At 44.2% G+C, this 23,497-nt stretch overlaps 1 protein-coding gene across 1 annotated transcript; it reads right to left on the bottom strand.

Moving 5' to 3' along the window:
• Positions 1-1,002: 1,002 nt before the first annotated feature.
• LBH (LBH regulator of Wnt signaling pathway) lies at positions 1,003-17,535 on the bottom strand. The gene is made up of 3 exons (XM_077813646.1): positions 17,338-17,535; positions 14,164-14,266; positions 1,003-3,750 (listed from the first exon to the last, which is right to left on the bottom strand). Exons 1-3 carry the CDS (start codon positions 17,361-17,363, stop codon positions 3,562-3,564), a joined length of 318 nt encoding a protein of 105 aa, XP_077669772.1. The 5' UTR covers positions 17,364-17,535; the 3' UTR covers positions 1,003-3,561.
• Between the last annotated feature and the right edge of the window lie 5,962 nt (positions 17,536-23,497).

The following is a 23,497-nucleotide window of genomic DNA, read 5'->3' as shown; positions in this document are numbered from 1 at the left end:
CCAGACTGCAGAGTGTCTTCCATGAGCACACACTTGTTTATCCACAGAGGAACACTCATTGGGCGAGAGAGAGGCTGTAGTTGAGTGATTAGGACACCACTTGGAAGGGGGAGACCCCAAGTCCAGGCCCCCTGCTCCAGTCACTCATTTATCCACAGGGGAACAGCCTCAACAGGAGAGGCTGAAGGAGCCCCACATCAGAATATCCCATAGTGATTAGAACACTGCCCTGAGAGGTGAGAGACTTCAGTTGCAATCCTCTTCCCTGCTCTGGTAGAGGCAGGTGGAAATTGAACCTGGATCTCTCACATCCCAGGAGAGTGCTTAACCACCATGTTAAAGTTCAGGTGCAGTAGGACCATCACCACCACCTCCTTGGGAGTGAGGCAGGTACCTAACTTGTTCCCACAAGAAACTACACACCCATTCATGGATTGTTAGCAGAGCGAGGCACCTGCTTACACCTTGACATCCATCTCTGAGAAAGGGGCAGGGCTTAGCACATGGGCATCTCCCATTGGTTAACTTAGACATGGAGAGGCCTAGTATACTGGCTTCTAGACTGTGGATCATGTTCTTATGCTCCTGTCTCTCCCCCCATTTGTTGGATTGGGAGCCTAGGTGCCCAACTCAGTTTTGTAGATCGCAGTGTTCCTGCGATTTCCTAGGTGCCCAACTTGCAATGCCCAAGTCCCTTTGCAAATTCCCCCACCCCTTAGTTCTTTGCAGAGGTGCAAGGCAAAGAAGAGTCAAGTCCCTTGATTTCATCCTTTCAAGTGATTTAGGTGCTAGCTCAACAAGCCCCTTAAGAACTATAATTACCGGGTAAGTCTAAACATATGCTTAAATTATATCAGCTTTACTGGGACACATGCCTAAGTGCTTTGCATAATATGGCCTTGCTTTTAAAGTGAAAGGTTGCTTCCAGTACAGATTAAAGCTCTGGGAAACCTGAAATCCCAACCCACTTTTCTGTAACCAGAATTTAAAAAAGCCACCAAGTTGGAAAGCATTTTCAAACTTTATTTACAACTGTCACAGTGACAAAAAAGTAGTTTGAAAAAAAAAAAGCTAGCTTCTCCCTGAGGCTCAAAAAAGAATTACAGAAATAGAATGTACATCAGACAACAGGAGTTTTACTGGAGTGCTTTGTTCTTCAAATACATTTGACAAATAGAAATATACACAATACCATAAAAAAAAAGAAGAGGATGCAGACAGGAATATGCCAGTCTTTACGGCAGACATTTCTGCTCACATCTGGGGGTTAAGGATTTCCATCCTTTTGCTACCCACGTTAGTAACCTCTGTTAACAAGTCTCAGCATGGTGGCACAGATTGGAGACTAGTAACAGTTTTTAAAAAAAAGGAGACTGGCTGGTATACAGGTGTACAAGTTCATTCCATTAGACAGCAAGACTAGAACAGATGTTCAGATACAAACAGCTGGATCCATCAGTTTAAAAATGATATCACTAGATCATGATGAGAGGTCAGTGATGACAAAGCATCCACCAAACCTTGGGGGAGGGGGGGGCAAGAGACAGAGACAGACAGACTGGTTCTTTGCGGCTAAAAAGGAGGAAGAGACAAGCTGCATTCTACATAGGTACTAGTCCGAACAATGCAAAAAAGAATCAGTCTCCAATCCCTCAGGTCTGTCTGAAATCGTAACAGAGCTGGTAAGTTATTGCCATTATCTTTAATCACAAGCAAGACAAAGACTAAAACAATCCTGCCGATATGTTAAAAGCAATCCCCCAACCCCCACCAGCGTTTAAACTACTCATGAGGTATTAGATACAAATATATATATATATACACACACACACACATATACACACACAGTCCAAATATATTTTTAATTGAACCAGTTATTAGCAGATGGGATGCACTGGGTTTTATCAAAATGTCTGGTTAAGGCCTTAACATCGGTCTTTCTTCCTTTAATGTTTCCAGACTTGTTTTAAGGTGGAAACTACCAGCACTTTATTCTTAGACTTGTCAGCTCCCCAACAGATGCCTTGGAGCCCCCTGGAGCTTTTCCATAAAGTTGCTGGATTGCCACTTTTGTGGAAAGTGGCAAGTCAGCCTGCCTTTCAACCAGTTCCCCTAGTAGACAAAGGTCAGGTAGGACAGACAGAACTCAGCACTGAACAAGTTGCATGGGATACCTTAGACCTTACAAACCAGCTTGCCCTTTATTAAACCCTACTAATACTTTGTTACAATCAGAAGCACATCCTTTTGTCCAAAACACTCAAAAGCCATGAAATACTGTGAAGAGAGGAATCATTTCCCCACCCCCATCTTATCCTTTCAAGTCAGCTATTTGATTTAGGACTGCCTCTTTGATTTCACTTTTGGCAACATTCTTCTCTGACTTTGTGCGAATTTTCAATTTCATCCATTCTTATGCGGTTGATTTTTGCAAGCATCTTGGTCTGCCAGCATTGCCAGGTCTTGGAACTCTGGTAAAGCACTGCTGATAAAGAAAACCCAAACCTACCAATTCCCTGCAGATTCTCCTCATGTCCCTCTACTCAGCCAATTTTGATCAGACTGTTGACCCAGCATGTTTGAGATTGAAACCATGCAGCCCCAGAATCATCTAAAAGGCAGGTGGCCCCTTCACCTTGCAAGCTTCATGCACCATGAGTTCTCTTCCTACAGCAGTCTCAGCTAGCAGGAGAGAAACATCCTGACTACTTCTAGAACAAGATCTCGGGTAGATTTAGATGTTGTGAAATTTCTTTGTTACCTCATGCTAATCTGCAAGAGGAATGAGGATCTTGCAGAACAGATGGAGAGTAGCAGAACACACTGACCCTGCCAGCTGAGTTGTTCAGCATTACAAGGATTAAATGCAGACAGAAGAGAAGGAGAGAAAATATCTTCTGGGCAAAGACTGGGATCAGGTCTGATAGTTAACACAAGAAATTCATTACTCTTACACATGCTTGTGTAACTTCAGGAGATGTGCAACTGGGCAAAGACTACAAGCCCCTTTGCCTCTCTATGCCACCCAGCAATTGTCAGCAGAGCATCCATTTGGGACATGTCACCATACATTTCCCCTCCACTCCAGATACACAAACAGAAGCTTATAAGAAAGGAAAATTTAAGAGATGAAGACTTTAGTCTCATGCTTTTGTAGCCAGAGGCAATTCCTTGCTCAACACTGCTGCAGTTTACATTTCGCTTTATTCCCACCCTCCCCACAACTCATTAAACAACCCTGCTTGTTCACCAGCCACCAAGGGCCTTGGAATTTCACTGCCGCCTCTCAGTCTTAACAAAAAAATTAAAAAAAAAAAAAATAATCAGAGAGTGATCTTGAGAACAGCAAACATTTTTCTCTGCATGACTTCCTTCCTCAGAAGGTCTGGAGAGTCTGTCACATCGAGGGCTTCAGTTCTCGACACAGAGAATATGAAAAAACCTAAGATCTTGCAGGTGCAAAATTGAACTTTGTCTTTTCTTAAGAAAAAAAGACCTTCAGAACAGGTGTGGCGCTTCCCTCAAGACAATACAATCCCTTGTATTTTCTTCAGCTGCCATTTATTGCTCTTTGTTCTCTTTCTTTGCCTCTTCACAGTTTTCTTCCTCCTCCTCCTGGACAAGGAATTCCTCAGGTGGCCATCTCAGCTCACCGCTCTCCACGTCCCCCTCTGTTGGCTCCACCACAATGGAAGGCAGGCGGTCCTTCAGCTTACAGTAACGGTCAAAATCTGAGGGGTCAGGGAAAATCTGAAACAAAAAAAGGAATGCCTCATTAGTACCTTTTAGCGTTTTGATATTGGCTAGCAGCTTACAGAGCATCACAACTATCAAGAGCCAAATCTCAAGAGGTCTGGTTCCCAGGGACAGAGTCAACCATAAATGAAGTTCTGAAAACTCCTGAACTTGCAGGTTAGCTTCAGGAAAACTCATGAGCCAGGCTAGGACCTGAAGAACCAGAATGCTGCCCCAAAAAAAAAAAAAGAAAAGAAAAGAAAAGAGGGCCAGGGCAGCTGTCTGAGGGATTCCAAACTGGACAGGCTGCTGGAGTAAAGTTCAAGATGGACATCTCTATACTTTCAGATACTTATATCAAGTAAGCCTCCCAGATATTCACTGCTTACTGCCAATGCTCATGAATTTGCAGCCAGAGCTAAAAACCTTGCTATGAGAATCTGATGTCTGCATTTCCTGCTTTTGGTCAGGCCAGAAATATTGTGAAAACAGGCTCTGCTATTTTAGCTCTTCTGCTTCTTGGTCTTTTTGCCTCAAGGGTTTGGACCTGCTATCTAAGACTGCTTGTTCAGAGTCAACATGGAGAAAGTGGCTCTTTTACTGAAATGTAAAGATAAGTCCACCTAGAGAACATTTCCAGGATTAGGAGACAGTATGCAGGAGTCATAGGATGAAATTTAGAGGCTAGAATAAACTATCCCTCAATGTTTATGGGGTTTGTTTCAGATTGTCCTACAAGGCCAGTATTTTCTATTGCTCTGAAAGTTCCTGAGATGCATTTCCCAGTCCTAAAGCTGATTTGGACCTCCTGCTGTCTTCCATTTGGATCCCACCCTTTGATAACCCCAGCAGACCACTCAAGCCCAAATACTGGTGCCATTTTGGTAGGATAATGCTGGAGATGGGAGAGCACCCAGGTGGTTTTCTAGAGCAGAATATACTGTCAGTGCTAGGTGTCAAGGCAGAAACTCAACCTAGGAAAAGCACCCTGCTTTTGTAGTAGTGTGTTGCAGGAGTACTTGAAGTTAGAGACCAAATGGCAAGTTTACTGAACCTTCAAAGCAGGAAAGAGGCAAGAAAGTACTATTGCTTGTGAGCAATACAGTGCAATTGGGGGTTACCAAATGGATGTCTTTATTACCCCCCAGTTCACACAGACAAGAATTTGTAGTAGAAAAAGAGGGACAACTACCAACTCTGATTATCCAGTGGATAATTAAACAATTAGCCATTTATCAAAAATTCCTGTCCTGTTTACAACTAAGCATTTACCTGTGCATCATTAAATATAAAACCTAGTCTTCAAAATATGATACAGCAGTCACTACTGCTACTCCATTTTCCTGAGGCTTGCAGAGGAGATAGAGTAGTGCCTCACTTAGACAGCAATGCCTACACTTTCAGAAGCATCCACTAGTTTGGAATGCCTCATTTTTTGAGAGGCAAGGCCTGTTTGTGTTTTTTTTAATAACACTTAGCATTTGCCACTACAATTGGAACTGCAAATGCTCAAGTCAGAAGCCTGAGGTGTTTCTTGTGAGTTTGGAGCAGGAGCAAACAATCTACCTAATTTTAAGATGGAGCTTGATAAATTTATGAAAGGGACTATAAGATGGTGTTGCCTGCAATAGAAGGGGGCTGGACAAAGTGATCCAACAAGTCCCCTTCCAGTCCTATCTTGGGCACCCATACCCAGTAGACATTCTTGGAAAATTTGGCCTAACCTCTTCAATGGCGCTACTAGAGATATGCTGTAACATGGCAGTCAATTAACCCCTTCTGCAGATCAGTTTCCATTGAGTATTCTGAGATTCACTGCCAGGACTCAAGAGCCAAAGGAAGCATAGTTCAGAATACTCAGGGTTTCACAGGATTTAAGCTGTGTTATTCTTTAGATAATGGAAAACTTTTTGGGACCTAATCTTGAGTTCCTGCCAGTTTAGTAGCAGTTAAATGGCTACTAAAGAAGGGAGGGAAAGGAAAGACTAACTTTGGGAGAAGATAGTGAAGTAACAGCCTCAGTATGGCCACTAGAGACTGCCAGTCAGGGATGGATCAAGACAAAAAGCCACATTTCAGACAGGCAGCCTAGGCGAGCAGTAGGCAGGAAGGCAGAGGGGCGTCTAATTCCAGCTCTCCCACACTGCTCCAGGGCACCTTAGCCAGGTCCTTCAGTGCACTGCTAGGAAGCTAAGAGGAGTATAGTATGGACAAGGCCTATGAATGCTGTGACGTTAACAGGTGTGTTGCAGTTGCAGGTGTGTGCTTTGTGCTATTACTCATTCCCAGAGCAAGCCATACAGCAACTGGGTCTCATACAATTTAGTGGCTTCAGCTAGGCCAATCCCAGACATCCAATTCATTGCTTAAGAGCTGTAGACAGAACTGAACTTTCAGTATTAACTCCCCAGACTTGGAATACAGAGAACCTTGACACTGTATTGTTTAGAGGGCTGCAATGGAAAGAAAGTGTATTATAGTAGGTTATATATGCTGATAATGCCACTAAAATAGCCTACACTGTAGGAAAACAGCTTAATTATTATACTGCTAACCTTTGGCTGCTATCATTTTAGCTGCATTAGATCAAATGGAGTAGTTTTGAAAATAGACTGACAGATTGGGTCTCTCAGAGGCCAAGGAGCGAGTCATTTCCTCACAAACAAACATCCCCAAATGTGGTGTTCAGCTTTATTTTCTTACTAGCACAATCTTATCTTGAACAGCTGCACGAGAGGCTGAACTCAAGGAGGTCAAGCTTTTTTTCCACTAAGTCATGCTTTTTAATCAGAGGCAGCACAAAAAAGGAGATGTCGCAATTACCCTTTCCAAGGGTGTGGACAGTCAATGGAAAAAGCGTATGAAGCCAGATTTCCTAGCATGTGACAGATAGCCTCGCTTATTGCCCTTATTGTGGGAACTAAAGAAAAAGGTTTGTCATAATAAGACTGCCACTTACATTTAGGGAACAGATCAGGCAAATTACCCCATGCACTCTGACCCCTAGCCACTCCAAAATGAGAGGCAGATTTCCAGTCACTGTACAGAAGAGAAGAATCACTTCTTTACCCTCCCTCCTCAGCCAGAACTCTGTATGATCTGAAATACAGCATAGGCTGAAATAGCCTGAGGGGGATGTCCCTCCAGAGCAGGAATGGGAAACGAAAAGGGGAATCTGCACCCACATAACTCACTGCAGGTTTTATGTTGAGCTCATGGCACTCAAAATCCTGTCCTGAAATGCAGTGTGAATGCTCATACAGTGTGGATATTAAAGCTTGTACTTACATGCTTCACTAGAGAGTCTTGGAGTTAAAGAGCTAAGATCAGCGTGGGACATGAGCTTTTGGCACCTTTCACCATCCAAAAATGCTACAGAAGAGCGTTTGTGATGGGCTAACTTTCCCCTGCCATCTACATGACTGCATACAACTTTGAATATGCAATCACAGCAACTGTGGTCACTGAATCACAAGCCTTGGCTTCCAAGCTTTATGCAAAGAGCTCTGGGACACATCTTTGCTGGCTGCAGAGGGCAAGTAATAGGTTTGCTGCCTTAACCATGACATGCAGCATACTTTGCCTTCTCAAATCCAGACTTTGTTCAGAGGTCTTTTGGCAATCCCATTCTGTTCCACAGTAGATTCAGCACCAGCTCAGGTACACGCAACCTGAGTTCTCACCTTTCGCCTAGAAGGTGAACTGAAAGGCAATACCAGAAATTGAAGCCCCAGACTTAAGGTCATCCATGTAGATCTCCATGCCAGGTGACCCAAAAGTGACTTCCTAGATTGAGAGCTTGGCACAGAGAATGGAAAATATTTAACACCCCTGGAAAGGCAGATGGTGCCAGAGCCCTTTCCCAGCACCCCAGAGCAGCGGAGCTTTGCCATAATTAAACTAACCTTTGGCTGCTAACTTCATGCAGGACTGCAAGAAGCTGAGAAATGCTAATAAAGAAACCAGATACTACTGGACAGTAAGATGCAGTGTCGTTAACTGTACACGATGGGCTAATTATTGTCAGTACAAAACGAGACAGCAGCAGCAGCATGAACATCCTGCTTTCTGGGAGGGGAATGGGAGACTTGGAAGGATCACAACATTAGATACAGAGGCCCATATTCCAGTCAAAGTTACGCTGGTGTAAATCCAGAGCAACATCCATTGACTTAGAGGGAGTTAACTTCGGATCAACACTGGTGTAACAGAGATCAGACTCCAGCTGCTGGGTCTTTTCTTCCCCAGACACCCTGAAAATTGTTGTTAGCAAGAATGCACTGGTGGGAGAATATAGCTCCCTCCAGACACAAAAGATACTCCCAAATGAAGCCAGTTGCTGCCTTGGACAGAGCCATACATGTCTAACTGCCTATGTTATATGGGTATGGACACCAGTTCTAGGAGACTTACATTCTGACGTTGGCACTTCAGTCTGCATCCAGTGGGATATCCTGCATTACTGTCACAGCAGAGAACCCAGTCTAATGGAATTCAAGGGTGCATACAGATACTACCATCCTTAGAGGTAGAGCCATGATACTAGAAGCTAGATGTTCTTGAAGAAGCCCAAGACCAACTACATCTTATTTCAAACCTGAATGGACAGCGGTCAAGGGAAAAGTTAACCCACTCTCCCATCCCTAGAAGCAGAACATACAATAGCCCTTCTGAGAGACAGGATGAAAGTTCACATTGGATTATCCTTCTCTTTAGAGGTAAGTGGTAAGAAACGCTAGGGCACCTGTTACTGCCATGACTACTCAGGATAGCATAGACAAGTGTCCAGACTGATGAAAAGTGGTAAGGAAAGTAGTGTTTGTGGGTGACGTTGCCAATCAGGAGAACAGATCTCCCCTTGCAAAAGCTGCATAGGGGAGGGTAAGAAATTCTACATGGAGGTCTTGAGATCAGATGGTCCCTTTATCATCCTGGGTTTCAGTTTAATACTGTTCTTTGGTTTACAAGAAAGTTACCTTTAGTTCTAACAATTCCATCTCTATCCTTTTTAGCTCTGATCATATTAGTTAACATTTGAAGCACTACTGTGCTCCTAGGCCTAAGTGTTTAGCCTGATCTATGCAGTAGACATGTGTCAGCACATGCCAGTGCAACTTCCTGAGCCACTGCCTGTACTATGCACAGCTGGATTTGAGTAACAGGTGAAGTTCTTTCATCCAGGCTTTCATTTTATGCAGTGGAATGAATCCCTTCCGGGGACAGTTTTACACAGTGCACGGATATCAGTTCCAACACAGGATTGCCTCAGTACAGATATGGCCCTCCTTACTTTAGTATAAAGGTGTCTTATAAGACACAAGAGATGAATATGAAGGCATACTAAGTTCCCCATTAGCCATCAGGTTGGCAATACATGTGTCTTTGTCCATGGGTTACAACCCCATATGTCTGAATCATTACTCATCTAGTTTCAGCAACATCCAGAGTAACTCCACTGACTTCAGTGGAGTTGAACTGATTTACAACCCAATCTGTAACACTAGTGTGACTCCCTATATGGAGTCAGCTAGCAACACCCAATATTGCCTTTTCCTATTGAAAATCAACTTTGTTCCAGCAGAACAAAAGAGGAGCTGGCTTCCACGGGTAGACAGTGCTGTGAGAAGCCCTAGTCTCAATGCGGGGAAGAAACCTCTAAGTCTCTGCCATGTGCGTGAGGGTTACACATATCAGACAGATCAGATCCCTAGCCAGTGCTAGGATCCCACCATGAGAATACCATGACTGAAGGGGTTCGAGCTTCCCAGGACCACCAGAGCAGGGCTGATGTGACTAAGCCAGCTCAGTCATTGCATGCCTATCCCATTTAGGCATAAATCAGTCACCTGTCCAGGGCAGTTAGTCCACAGGAAAGAACTCTTGGCTCAGAGTTTGGCACACTCCTTGCTCAGTACAGCTGCCTCAGGCATCAAGATGTTTTCACTGTGCTCAACCCCAGCTACCATTCCAAGAAATTAAGATCGATTCAGGTCAAGGCACTGTTTTGACAACAGTGCAGCAAAAATGATTAATTTAGTCTTGAGAGCCTTGTTCTCACCCACATCATTTGCGCTGCTGTGGAATGACATTAGGAGACGGTGAGCCAGCAGAGAGGTGGCTATTAGGCTTTTTCAGATAACCAGCCCTTCTCGGGGCTGGGAGAGAGAGAAGAAGGGGTCACCGTACATTAGCTCCAACTGGCTGTAAAGAGACAGGACTCACACAAGGCTGCCAGACTGGAAATGAATGAAACTCTTCATGTGCACATTTGTCTCCGTAGGAGGGGCATCTTGCTCCATCAGCTGCATTTGAATGAGTTACTGTGTTAATATTCCCACAGGAATTATGGGACAGCCATTAGAGATCCAAAAATAGCTCTTCACTGCAGTCACAAGACCCAGTCTGACTTCATTTTTTCAGATATATTTTGCCCAGGCTTCCCATAGGGATATGCTTTTATTGTGCCAGACTCCTGCTCTGCTTTCACCACCTGCTTCTATTCTGGCCCTTCAAACCTGGCGGCTGAGCCATCTTCCTGGCTAGGTAATGTATTAATAAAAACTTTGTCCTACAAGGAAAGAGTTTTAAGTGCATTAGCTTAAAACTCTCCAAGACGGTCTATTGGCTGCATTTAAGTATAGTTCCATGCTAGCTATCATTAAAGCCAAAGGAACAGAAAGTTGACAATTGAAAATGTGTTTGTGTACATATAATTGCATACAAATGGAGAATTTGGGCCAATGTGAGTACAACAGCACATGCAAAGTAGGTACAGACATCTACAAAAAGACCATGCTTGCCTCATCCTTCTGGAAGTCAGGCCTTCACATTGCTAATTTAAGAGCAAACTTACCAGGATACATTAGTTTTCCTGACATGCACTGGACTCATGAGGTACATTAGTTCAGTTGTATATCTAGACTGAAGTGATACTCTATTGCCAGGAGTACAGAAGAGATCGGTGTTTTAAGTCTATAGAGCACAACAGCTGGTGCGGGACAGAGGCAGGAGTCTTACAATAAAGTTTAGAAATCACTGGTTAATCTTTCCTGCAAAGTCCTGCTGAACTCTAGGTTTACATTCTCTTAGCACAGAGCCTTTTATAGTTTTCCAGTGATCACAAGAGCATTTCAAAACAGAGCTGAGTACCAAATCTATGCTCATTTACTTTAGGACCAAGGTTCTGATTTAAGGGCACTAAAATCTTGCAAGTTAGTTCATGAGTTTTCTACTGGTAAGGGCCACCTTCCAAAGAACAGTCCCCTTCTAGGATCAGGATCCAACTAGGGACCAGTTTAAATGCTCAGGGATCTAGAGACCCATGGTTAGATTTACAACTCCATGTCAAGCTCATCACCACAATCCAAAACTAAGTTGAACACTGGTACAGAAGAGTCGTGCTGAAATTAAGGGACTGCATATGTCCACCAGCCAAGAAAATACGAAAACCAACAGAGCTCCAATTCTGGTTTTACAAGTCCTTGCCTCTTATGTCCAAGTGCTGCGGTTCTTATAATTGGAATTCAACTCTGCAAGATGGGTAGAAGAAGATTTTGTAGCTTAGAACAATGTTGCTTGTATTGCAGGAGCATTCATGCTTCATTAGCCCTGTCCACTTGTAAAATACTAAGCTCAGGCACTCAATAGACTAGTGTACAGTTTCCCATATAGAAAATCTTTCACAATCAGCAGAAGGGGTGGGTCAGCCGTGCCAGTCACAGAAACCAGTGAGCCCAGTGGTTTTGTTTGCATCCTGTTAGGGGGGGTTTCTCTTTCATTCTTAGTGTTTGATTTTACTTTAAACTGTACAAGGCTGTTTTATTTTCTATCACTGTTCACATTTAGTAATCCAAACCACAATATGACAAATAATTTCCATCCCAGTGCATTAGTGGGAGGGCTACAATCTAGACCTTCATTCCCCATTGTAACCTGATTTACAGGGAATGTAAATAAAGCAGGACACTTGTGTACATTGTTCATATAACAATTTGCTTCTGAAGATTGCCAGCATGTCGCTAGTGTCCTACTAAAAGGTGACCACCCACTTTTCACTCAACCCAGCCAGCCAAGGACTGTATGCTAACAGAGGGAGAAAGTAGCTTCTTACAGTCAACTAGGCTGTCAGTTAGGCCAAGCAAGTGTAGACACACCAATAAGAAGCTTGCAGGCATTTGAATAGGACCAGACCACTACAGAGAAGCAAGAGCTCTGAGAGCCAACAACACTTTGCTGTTACAGTAATTTGCAATGCTTAGTACTAAATGCAACTTGCAAATGTGAGTGGAACTCCCAGCAACTTGAATGCTTCATCCAACCAGTTTACACCCCCCCCCCCCATGTTAGGGTCTAAATAGAGACACTTACTAGGGCAGGTCTACACTACAAACTTGCATCAGCACAACTGCACCGCTTCTGATGAAGATGCTAAGTTGACAGGAGATTGCTCTCCAGTCGGCTTAATAATGCCAACTCCACAAGAGGTAGTAGCTATGTTGACAGGAGAAGCTCTCCCGCTGAGACAGTCCTGTCTACTTGTGGGTTAGGACAGCATGAGGACACCGCTCAAAGGTGTGGATATTTCACACCCCAAAGGAACAGTTATACTGAAGTAAGTGTGGAGTGTAGACCTGGGTCCTAGTATCGCTAATGCTCACGCAATATGGTTAGGACAAACAGGGCACCTAGATTCTGACTAGTTCTCCAAAACCTCCAGATCTGTCTGGACAGTTTAAGAGGAGCCTAGAGGAAGGGCGTTATTGGCCTGATTGGCTGTTTAGTTTCCTGTGGTGACCTATTAACATCATTATTGCCATGGCTGGTTGTGTGCTACCATGATGAAGCGGGGTTTGAAGACTCTTCTTGTTGAAGTGTGCCTACTCTCTAGAAGCCCCAACTCACTCATGAGCATCCTTACAACCTTTAGAGCCACTCAAACAGCTATTTCACATACAGACATGTAAACAGAGCACAGCACGTGGAACCAAACCAAACACGCCACGTTTTCCCTGTCCAGAGGTTTGGTTTAGGTTGGATCCAACATGTTGATGCACTCTATGCTAGTATATTTAAGGCCCTTTTCAAGAGCTAGGCGTGCAACGCTGCACCAATTTGCATGCATACTTAAAACCTACACATACAGTAGCTGTAACAGCATCTGCAAGTGCAAAGTTATTTTTTATAAACTGCCCTGTTATGCACAGATCAGGCACACACATAAGCCAGCCACTTGCATGCACAAGCTCACATATCAAACTTTAATAGTAAGTTTCCCACAGGGTAGTTAAAGGGTGAATAATCTCCATTTGAGAGGACTGGGAAGGTACAATTATTCAAATGCTCATCCTTTGCACATGTAAGGTGATGCAGAAAATAGATTGAGACAAGCATTGAAATGTTGGTCAATCAATAGGCTAATATCAAGAGTCATACAAGAGCTCACCACCCCACCAATATTGACTTAATGGCTCATATATCAGAGCTAGTCACTAGAGCCGGTTGAAAGTTTTGTAAAAAGTTTCACATCTGAAGATGCTGCTTAAGCGGAACCAAAACATTTTGCAAAATTATATCAATTTTGATGAAACTTTGCTTTGAAAAACTGAAGTTTCCAGAAACAGTGAAGCAGGATGTTGATATTTTTGGAACAAAAAGTTTAGATTTTCCATAACAGTCTGATTTTAAAAATTTGCTTTATTTTCTAATAAAATTTTTTTAGAACCCTGTTATTTGGAGGTTTTTTTATTAATTATTTTACACAAAACACTTTACTATTTTGGCTTTTGCAATTTTTGTGGGATGGAAAAATCCAGTTTCCAGCTAGTTCTACTAACGCAGTCATTTTAAGTTATAGCCTCCTACCAAAGGTTATTGAAGTGCCAGGAGCTTATATCACTGAGTATTCAGATTAAGGTTTTTTGGGGAGAATGGGGAAATAGACTGTCTCATAGGGCACATGCAAACAGCTTAAAATAGCCTTATCTGCTCAGTATAAACAAAGAATTATCTTGAAAGACTGAAGTGCCACAAATAACTCCTCCCATCTGCTCTAGGCAGACTGCTTGTGTGCCAAGTTGCAGCTCTGTCAAAAGAAACTCCAGGGTTAGATTGTCCACTAGGGCTATCCAAATTCCTGATTAGGAAACTTCCCCCTGGCATAACCCCTCCCCCTCCAAGAATGCTACATGATCAGGATTATGTAAAAAACAAAGAGGTACTTGGTTAATACAATCAGATATTAAGATTGAAATTAAATTTTGACAAATTGCTGCTGCCAAGCAAACATTCTAGACCACTGACTTGTTCTCACTACGGCAAGATTTATTAGCTCAGATATGGGAAGGTACATTAGGCTAGAAATTTTCAACCTAGCTTGGACAGTTCTTACCTAACCAGCCAACAATGCTGTCCAGTCAATAGAGACCTTACCTGATATGATAGGCCATCCTTGCGGGGGCTTAGCCCGATTTCATCCATAGATGTAGTATTCATCATCACCTCAGTCATTTCAGCTGATCTCAGATAATCAGGGCTGGAAACAAAGAGATTTTTTCAGCTCTTATGGAGCCATTAGATCACAGTTGTCCTTGAACAAAATTATGTGGTATCTAAAGAACTAAAGCTTTATACTGCTGCAGAGCTAGTCACAGATATAAGAACCTAAGTGCTAAACCACTGAATCCTATTTCTGTTCTTCCCCCATCCCCTTCATAAGGGATCTAAAATTATTCACCTAAAGAATCAGTACACGATATCATGCACCCAAAAAGTAGTTTGCAGGATCTCTCACTTTGAGCAACACAAGATTTCACCAAGACTGATTAAAGTTTAACTCCACTTCCTCCAAGTCTATCCTTAAGTGTAGGTTTAAAAAAGAAAAACAAACCAACACCCACCACACCAAGCACTAGCACTTCCTGTTTTCCCCCACCCAGCTTTAAAAATTAATCCATTTTAACCCCTACTGACTTATTTTGCTACCTCAGGTATTTAGTTCCACACTGGTTGAGTAGGAGATATGCCAATTCCAGCTCTGCTTTTGCAGTCATAATGAAGTTTCCAGTTCGACAATTTGAGAAAGTGAAGTTGATTTTCACAGCTTGTGGTTCCTCTATTTTACGTTATGCTATTCTTTAAGCCTATTTATAACCGCAGTACTTTGTATCTGCGCACACAAGTCAACTCACATTTGTCACCAAAATACCGGCCATCTGTTGCACCTTGCTCCTATGAAGTCACTTCAGACTAGTTCACATTGCCCTCCCAACGCCACTCCAGCTTACTATGCATGAACCAGCAGATCTAAGACCTTTTAGATCCCTTTTGAAGAAGGGGATGGGGGAAGAACAGAAATAGGATTCAGTGGTTTAGCACTTAGGTTCTTATATCTGTGACTAGCTCTGCAGCAGTATTAAGACCTTTCAAAAGCATCCCAAAGCACAAGATACACGGATAACAGATCTAGAATGATAAACACAGACAAGGGCTTTGTTCACATTGGCAAAGTGAGACCATATGATGCACCAGCTCTTGGAAGTAGCAGCAGTGAAAGCTGTAGCATTAGAGTTGATGCAGGTTTCACTATATCATATACCCCACTCAGTCATGACAACTTGTGGAACTGCACCACCGTAGGTGTCACCCATACAGTAACTGGTAGAGAGCTGGAAAAGACCGCGTTCTTTTCCAAACTTTCACTAAGCGGCACACAAAGAACCTTGCTGATGGGAGATCTCTGCAAGTGCACTGCAGATTAGTATACAACCTCCCTAGCCTAAGCTAATAGTAGCTTGTGTACTTCCCAGCCTCTGCTGCAACACACCAGCCCTGGGAGTGAGAGAAGTTACACAGAGCCATTTGTTTAATGAGCGGGAGCTCTCTATTTTCCAACTCTAAATGGGTTAGAAGGATACTAGCTAGTCAGCACAGGATTAGTAAAAACAAGGGTTTTTGCAAAATCCAGTATCTACATGCATGTTTCTAGGACTGTCTTAAATTGCACTAAAACAACAACATTTGCCTGCAACCATTCCCCCAAAGCGTTTGCAATCCAAACTGCTGCAAGAGCCAGTGTCTATTTTCATCGAGGGAATCAAAAAGAAAGGAAGTGAACAAGAGTGTTGGTGAAACGTAGTCAGATGTTTAGAACGCTCAGCTCTAAGAATACAAGGTATTAACAGGGGAGGAAGGCTTCTTAACTCAGTGTCCTTTTACAACTCCCAGAAGCAACATTAAGGATATTAAGTAGGGTGATTTTTAATTTGGAAAGAAAGGTTGGAGGTGCAACATAAGTGCCAGTGTTCCGACCTGAGCAACCCCTCTAATTCAGCCCGAATGGAGGAGAAGAAAGCCATAAGCAACTGAAAAGCAGGGTTTTAGGACCTCAACTTCAACGTACTACTGCGAGGTAGCCATGGGGCGGCTGAAGGTGACAAGCTCACTAAAGTTCCCACACAATCTGCTTTAGCTCTAGTCCAGGGCTATTCGGATTTCAGTCCTCAAATGGACTTGCACACTGATTGTTCAAAGGATGCACTTGAAAAGGAGTGTACAGGCAATACGGGAGCCTGGCCCAGCCTGTGCCCGCAGTTATATAGGTGTAAATCCAGAGGAACCCGCAGTGAGGCCAATGGGCTAAATTCATCACAGGAGTAACTGCTGAATTCAGTGGTTTACTCTGGCATAACAGAGCACAGTCTGGCCTTGTGGATTTATTGAGGTGGGGGTGAGGGGAGGATGCAGGGCAAGGGCAAGGCTGCTACACTGTCTCCCTAGGGAAGGAAATGGGAGTTAGGATGAGCAGCTGCAGCCAAGGTGTTGGTCACTTTCTGCAGCTGACCTGATCGCCTCTGCCCTCGCTGCTGGTCCCAGCGCCTGACGCTGGCCAGGCTCAGCGCAAGGAAGATGGTAACCGGGTGCGGGATTTGCAAACCGCCTAGCAAGTTCCAGCTGCTGGACAAACACACACAGGGAAAGCATTTCCGCCTGCCTTCCCCGGCGTGATCCCCGCACGGTCCCGCCCGCGCTCTTCTCCCAAGCCAGGGAGAGGATGAAGAGGAGCTAGCGAGCCACCGCGGGGTGTGTGCGCGTGTAAGGATGGGACACTGCAGCCGCTACAGCATGTGCGATCCACGGCAGCCAGATCGCTTCTGCAACACCCCTTCCCTTCCAACGCCCCTGCCAGGCTCAGGCCCCTGCTAGCGTCTGTTGCAGCCCCAGAGACTCCCTCCGTGAATAAAACCCCTCTCCCCGGCACAGCCCTGGCGGCAGCTCACGCATCCGCTCTCAAGTGGGCTTCCAAACCAGCCAACGCCCCCCCCCCACCCCACCCCAGCACAAGCTCCAAGACGCCCTAGATTTTTGTGACTGGGGCGGGTAGGAGGAAGATCTGGCCACGTCTTCTAGCCAACCTCCCCCAGCCCTTCTGCACGCTTTACTGCGGCCCCCAAGCCCACGTCCTTTGTTTCCTTTCCCTCACACCTCCGCCTCCCGTCACAACCTTGACTGTGACTTCTGCCTGCAAAGCCACTGCAGGACGAATGTCCTCCCCCCTTCCAAAGCCTTAGCCAAGCGCCCTCGGGACCCGCGCCGGAGGGTACTCACCAGTGAATGGGGAAAAATACAGACATGAAGTCCTCCCACCAAGGCTGACACGCGTCCTTGGGATGCGAAAGCAGGGAGCGCGTAAGGGCCCGGTGGCTTTCCCTGAGAGCAGTGCGAGAGGGCCAGGGGCAGAGCAGCCCGGCGGGGAGGCTACGCGCTGATCGGCTTTTAACCCACAAGACAAAGGCCACGCTGCCAGCCGCCACTACAGCCCTAAGCCGCCCCAGCGGCCCGGGAAGGCGCTTATATAGAGGAAGGGGCGTGGCTTTGCCCAGAGCGCCCGCCCCCTCCCTTGGGTGACGTCACCAAAATCATGAATGGTTTCGAGCTTCCAGCCCCGCGGCGAGCGGCCGCTCTGGGAGCCCGGGCTGGCGAGCGCCGATTGGACGCAGCTGGGCTTCGCTTCCATGGCCTCAGCGGGGCTCGGGCTGCTGCCGCAGCTTGTTACCCAGCCCAGCCCCGCTCTCGCTCGGGATGTGACCGAGCCCCTCTCCCCTGGGCGGCGTTTCCGAGCGGGCGGTGGGGGCGTCTTTGGGTTTGCAAGCGTGCAGCTCTGCACAGAAACCAGAGATCGGGGCGGCTCCGCATGTGCTAAGTGCTTTGGTGGTGAGTCTGCGTGCGACGTTTACACTCTCACTCCTTTAAAAAAAAAATCCCATTCATTGAAAGGGTGGCTGGCAGCACAGGCCCACGAGCTAGTCAAGCACAGCGCCATCATCTCTGTCCGGTCCATCCGCCTGGCTCTCCACCAGACTGAGCTGTTAGAACCAATCACAGCGGCCACTCCACCTCCTTTCAGCTTTCTGCCTTACTCCCCTGCTTTCTTTACCTTGCTGCCTCCAAGTAGACGCTGAAGAGAAGAGAGCACTATTGGTTTCTATTTTGGGCTGCCTAATCTGGATAGGAGCAAGGTTTAAAATAATCCATGGGAAGGTGGGAGGAGGAAGAGCTGCGTGATCACAAATTGCTGGGCTGAGTTTTTGTTTTTTTCACCCTGGCTCTTCATGTTGGATCTTATTTTTAATGTGTTATGCTTCTTTGTTGGCGGAAGGAATCGTTGCTGGTGCTGGGTTTTTTCCGCTCCACGTCAATGACACTCCCTCACTCATACACCACAAACACAAAGGCTGGGCCCGACTCCGCTCTTGGTTACCTGGGTACCAATCCACAGGCGCTAATGGAGTTACTGCATTTGCACCAGTGTGCTGAGATTGCCATCTGCCCACTAGTTTCCAGGAGCAATGTGACTGTTTTAAGATAACAGGAGTCTGAGGTAGGGCTGGCACTCTGTCCATAACACATCATCTCACTTTCGGTGAACTTCACCCCGAAACAGAGGGCCATCACATTGCCTGTGCACCACTTAATCTCCCTCGAACCATAAAAGGAGATATTAAATAGGGTTGAAGTGGCTCTGCACAGGGGTGAATTTTACCCCCTGTGCCTAAACACCACTATTTACCTTACCTAAAACTACATATTGCTGGAGACCTCTGGGATGCATAGGCAAATTGGGGTGAGATGAGAATAGTGTGTGAACCCTAACTTTGAATTTCCTTGCCGCTGTCCGGTTAAGCTAGAGAGATACTGACATTGATCATGACAATAAAGTATTCCCAGTGAAAGAACATTGGGTTTCTGCCAGCTCCATGGACACTGCCTTCCCCCCACCTCCCAAAAAAGAGACACAGAGAGAGAAACAATCTCTAACTGATCTCTCAATTGTTGGGGAGGATTCTCTTGTTGGCGGGTTACCCACAAGATAGACAGGGTATGCAGGAGTGTCTGCTGCAGGCAAAGATTGATTTGTGAAACTTTTAGCAGGAGAGAATTGAGCAGAAAGCCACACAGTGGGCTCCAAACTCCCAAATGAGGCAAATAATGCCAAGCCATATTTATAAAACAAGAATACAACCACAACAAAGTACAGGAGAAGGAGGTGGAAAATACATTGCCTGCTTGGGAAAATTATAGAACCATTAGAACAAGGTAGCAGATAGTTTAGGTGAACGGGTAAATTTCCCCAGCTTTCCTCTTAAAATTAAATCACTGGTGATGAAAGTCACCCCTGGGCAGAGCACCCCAAAAGGCCTATGCTCATTAAAATATCATTTAAACCCTAGGCTGTGTGCATAAACTAATCCCATGCACTACAAATCCTTCGGCAATATCGGAGCAAAAAAGAAATCACAAGGGATACAGAGTAGGTGCTACTGTGTGGGTCAAATCAGCAGAGGTAGATCCCGAAAAGCACTACTGTCAGTCACTGGTCCGGCTGGGCTCCAGAGACTACTGACCTATACAACATGTTTTTACTGTTACCCTCCCTTCCTATCCTCCATCTCCCGACCCTGTCCATCTGTTCCCGGCTTTTTATGTCTTCTTGTAATCCTGGAGCTCATAGTCTAGGGCAGGGAGTGTCTTTATTTTACCTGCTTGTAACACTTAGCACTAGATTTTGATCCTCGAGTTGGTGCGTTAGTTTCTACCATAATACAAATAAGAAAGAGACAAAGTTGGTTCCTAAGCAGCACTCACAAATGCCGCTATGGGACTGTTTTGCCGGCAACAGGCACCCAGATACTGTGCTGACAACACCAGCATCCTATAAATCCTCAGACAGGCAGCCAACTTCGTGCCAGCAAAACGGGTAATTGTGCATACAAGTTGGAATGGTGCTTGTAGTAGTTGTCCATATTGCTCCTTCAGATGAATGTTATGCAGGGAAAACAGCTGCTCATACAAAAGCTGAAGTGGGTACGTGTTAAACTCTAATTTTTGAAAGCTGGGTTTAAAACCAAATGTTGCCCCACCCATTCACCCCAAAACCATAGGTGTGCGTGTTTTCCACTGGGCCCGACAGACAGCTGAATAGCCTAGTTTAATATTATATAATGGGGAGGTGGTCTTTTTGCATCAGGAGCCATCAGTCTCTCCTTTGTGCCAGGTTAAAGTAAATTATGAGGAACTGATCAAACCATCCCAAACAGATTTAAGTTCTGGTGGGTGAAAAATCACCCCTGTGCAAAAGGGTAGCACTAGGCTTAACTTAATTAAATGGGACTTAAGCAGTGCATAGACCTCATGCTGCCTGTCTCCACACAGGTGAATTTCACCCTGAAGTGAATATAATCAGTTTAACCTTTATCACCACCCCCAGAACATATGGGCACCAGTGAAGGTCAGCAATAGGAATCCAACTGATTTCATGAACAATGAATAAGATTTTGGGCCTTGTTTGTTTTTTAAATGTTGGAGCCAGTGAGTTGAGCCGACTAAAACGGGTCTAAAACAGGACTAAAACAGGTCTAAAACAATCAAAAGGTCTGATTATGCAATCAGCACAGGCGAGCAATTCCCATTCAAATCAGTGGTGCTCAGGATCAGGCCCACGCTCCAATTGCTCCTAACCAAATGGTCTGATAGACAGATGCAATTCTATAGTCACTGACTTTGTTCACCCAGGACCCAATCTAGTGAGATTCTAAGGGCCAGATTTTTAAGGGCACTAGGTACATAAAGATTCAGGGAGATGGCCTAGTGGGATTTTCAAAAGTACTGAGGTAACTATAATAAGAGTTAGGTGCCTAGGTGCTTTAGAAAATCCCGTTGGGTGCCTGACCCTTTAGGCATCTAAATACCATTAAAAATCAGGCCCTAAGTGCCCTGATCTACCCTGGCCTCCAGCAGGAGCTGAGGACTCTCCATATCGGGCCCTTTCTCAATTGCCTCTAATGGATCGTCAGAAATTTCTCCCTGCCTCTCTCATGCACACATATAGAGTCTGGTTTTGTCCATTTGTATGGAGTTGTCCATACATAACAAAAGAAGAAAAGAAAAAAAGAAGAAAAAGAAAGTGTCCCATTTAAACCAGACACACTGAATTTTCTGTGTCAATAATGCTTCTTTAGTTAGCAGCACTTCAGTTCTGTGGCTTCCCCCTAATCCTTCTGGGCCTAGCTCCCATGGCAGCATCTGATTGAGGTCTTTTGTTCTTGATTTCTCAAGTACCAAGCTGACTGAGGGCTGTTTTGTGATTAATCTAACTGATTGACTCTAGACAGAGGACAAGGCTGGAACAAATAATTCAATCCAGCCCTGACTTTTTAGAAAGCAGTTTCTCCTCTCACTGGCTGGGTTGGTTTTTTTGTTTTTGTTTTTTTAATAGAAAAAGCAGAGCAGGGAACCCCAGGCCTTAAGTCAGATTAGACTGGGCCTGTTCCATGCCATAGGTACAGGGATCTTTAGGTAGCGTTTGGTTCTAAGGGGGTTGCCAGGGGCTGGGTCTAAGAGAGCATGGACCACTAAAAATGTATATTTGTGTTGCTTGATGAAAACAGATACTTAAAAGTTCATGTCAACACATGAAGTTATTCAGGAATAGCTATTGCACATTAGATTCACACCCTACTTTAATCTGCGTAAATTTCCAAGGGTAGACAAGCCCTTGCACTGACACCATCAGGAGTTTTGTCTGAGTACTGACTTCAGGATTTGGCCCCATATAATCAGTAGGTAGAAAAATCCTGCATAGATATTAAAAGCCATATATATCCTTAGGGTTCTCTACATGGAACCTCTTAGGAAAATGAATCCAAATTAACTAAAGGTGTGAATTTAAAGCAAATTCATTAAACTTCTGTGTGAACACTCTCATTCTGCATTAAAGTGGCCTTCCTTCAGTTTAGTTTTAATTCAGTTGAATTAAACTAAACCATGTTAAGACCATTGTAATTCTGAATGAAAGTTAAAGTGAATTAAACTAATTCCAAAATAACTCCCTGTGTAGACAAGCCGTAACACATCAATTAAAAAAAAAGAAAGGCCTTTAACCCTTCCATTGCTCAGTAATTTCCTCACTTTTTATTACATCCTTGAATATGATTCTCCTCCCACTTACGCTAGTGTAAAACAGGAGGCGCTCCAGTGAATGCCATGCCATTGCACAGGAGTAAAATAGTATTCAGGGAGAGAAGAACCAGGCTCAAAGAATTTTGATTTACATGAAAATGAGAACTAAACACAGTCCACCTCCCATGTCCCAGTGATAAACATGGAATACACCTTAACAGTTCCATGATTTGACTTTGGTGGACAGGCAGTTCAAGTAAAGGGAGCCTGACATAGAAACATTTTCAGTTCTTTATTCTTTGTCTAATCATGGGCTCTCAGATTCCTTCATCTCATTGTTGCACTCCTTTAAACCCATGGGGCCAGATCCTTAGCCAGTGCAAATCAATGCTGCTCAAATCCTCAGTCAGTGTAAATTGATTTTTAATGTAATTCTATTGATTTATACCAGTAAGCTCTAGTCCCTACTGTTGCTGCTTTGATAATTTAATTTAATTTGATCAATCTTTACAATATTTTGTTTTTCAGGAAAATATAATGCAACAAGACACAAGCAAATACAAACAGGAATTCCCCGTGATGTTACAAATCAGTAACAATCGGCCAATAAAAGGATCACGAGAAACATGCCAGAAAACAATGGCTAATAGTATTCCTGTGTAGAGCATTTGTAGAGCCGAGAAATAAAAGGGGCAAGGTCAGGTAGTTTATTCAGACTTCAAGTTTAGGATTTGTTAAAATAAAATCCAAAACTTTATCACACCTTATATTATTCCAAGTGTTTTCATGACATTTACAGTTAAAATGTTAATGGAAACAGACTTTTTGGATTTAACTGTTCTTCTAATGCAGCAATATGTAAGTCCGTGGTAGCCAGAAAGTGCATTGACCAGGAAATGACAAATGATCATAATGAATATATTACTGGGAACTCAAACATTAAAGCTTAGATTGCAAACGCTTTATGAAGGTACACTTTACAAGCTCCATTTTAGAGATGGGGTGAACAAGGCCCAGAGGGCTCCCCAGACTTGGGAATGGAACTTGGCATTTGTGTCTCCCAGTCAGGGTTGCAAATACTGCAGGGAAAATTTCATAGTGAAAAAATAAACCCTTCAGTGGAGTTTAGAAACAAAATCATGAGCCTGGGTCTTTTGTACAAAGTTATTTTAACAAATTTAAATTTGGGGCCAGATTTGACCTGCCAGAACTATCCTTCTGAATAGTTGAATTAAGGCCACAGAAAGAGGCCGCATCAGGACTGGGATTAGAACTCAAGAGGAGTTCCTAACTCCCATTCTTGTGTTCA

This window comes from Eretmochelys imbricata, chromosome 3 (assembly GCF_965152235.1).
Source record: "Eretmochelys imbricata isolate rEreImb1 chromosome 3, rEreImb1.hap1, whole genome shotgun sequence".
In the NCBI taxonomy this organism is placed as follows: domain Eukaryota; kingdom Metazoa; phylum Chordata; order Testudines; family Cheloniidae; genus Eretmochelys; species Eretmochelys imbricata.
The sequence above is the reverse complement of the archived record's forward strand: the minus strand, read 5'-3'. Positions and strand labels throughout refer to the sequence as shown.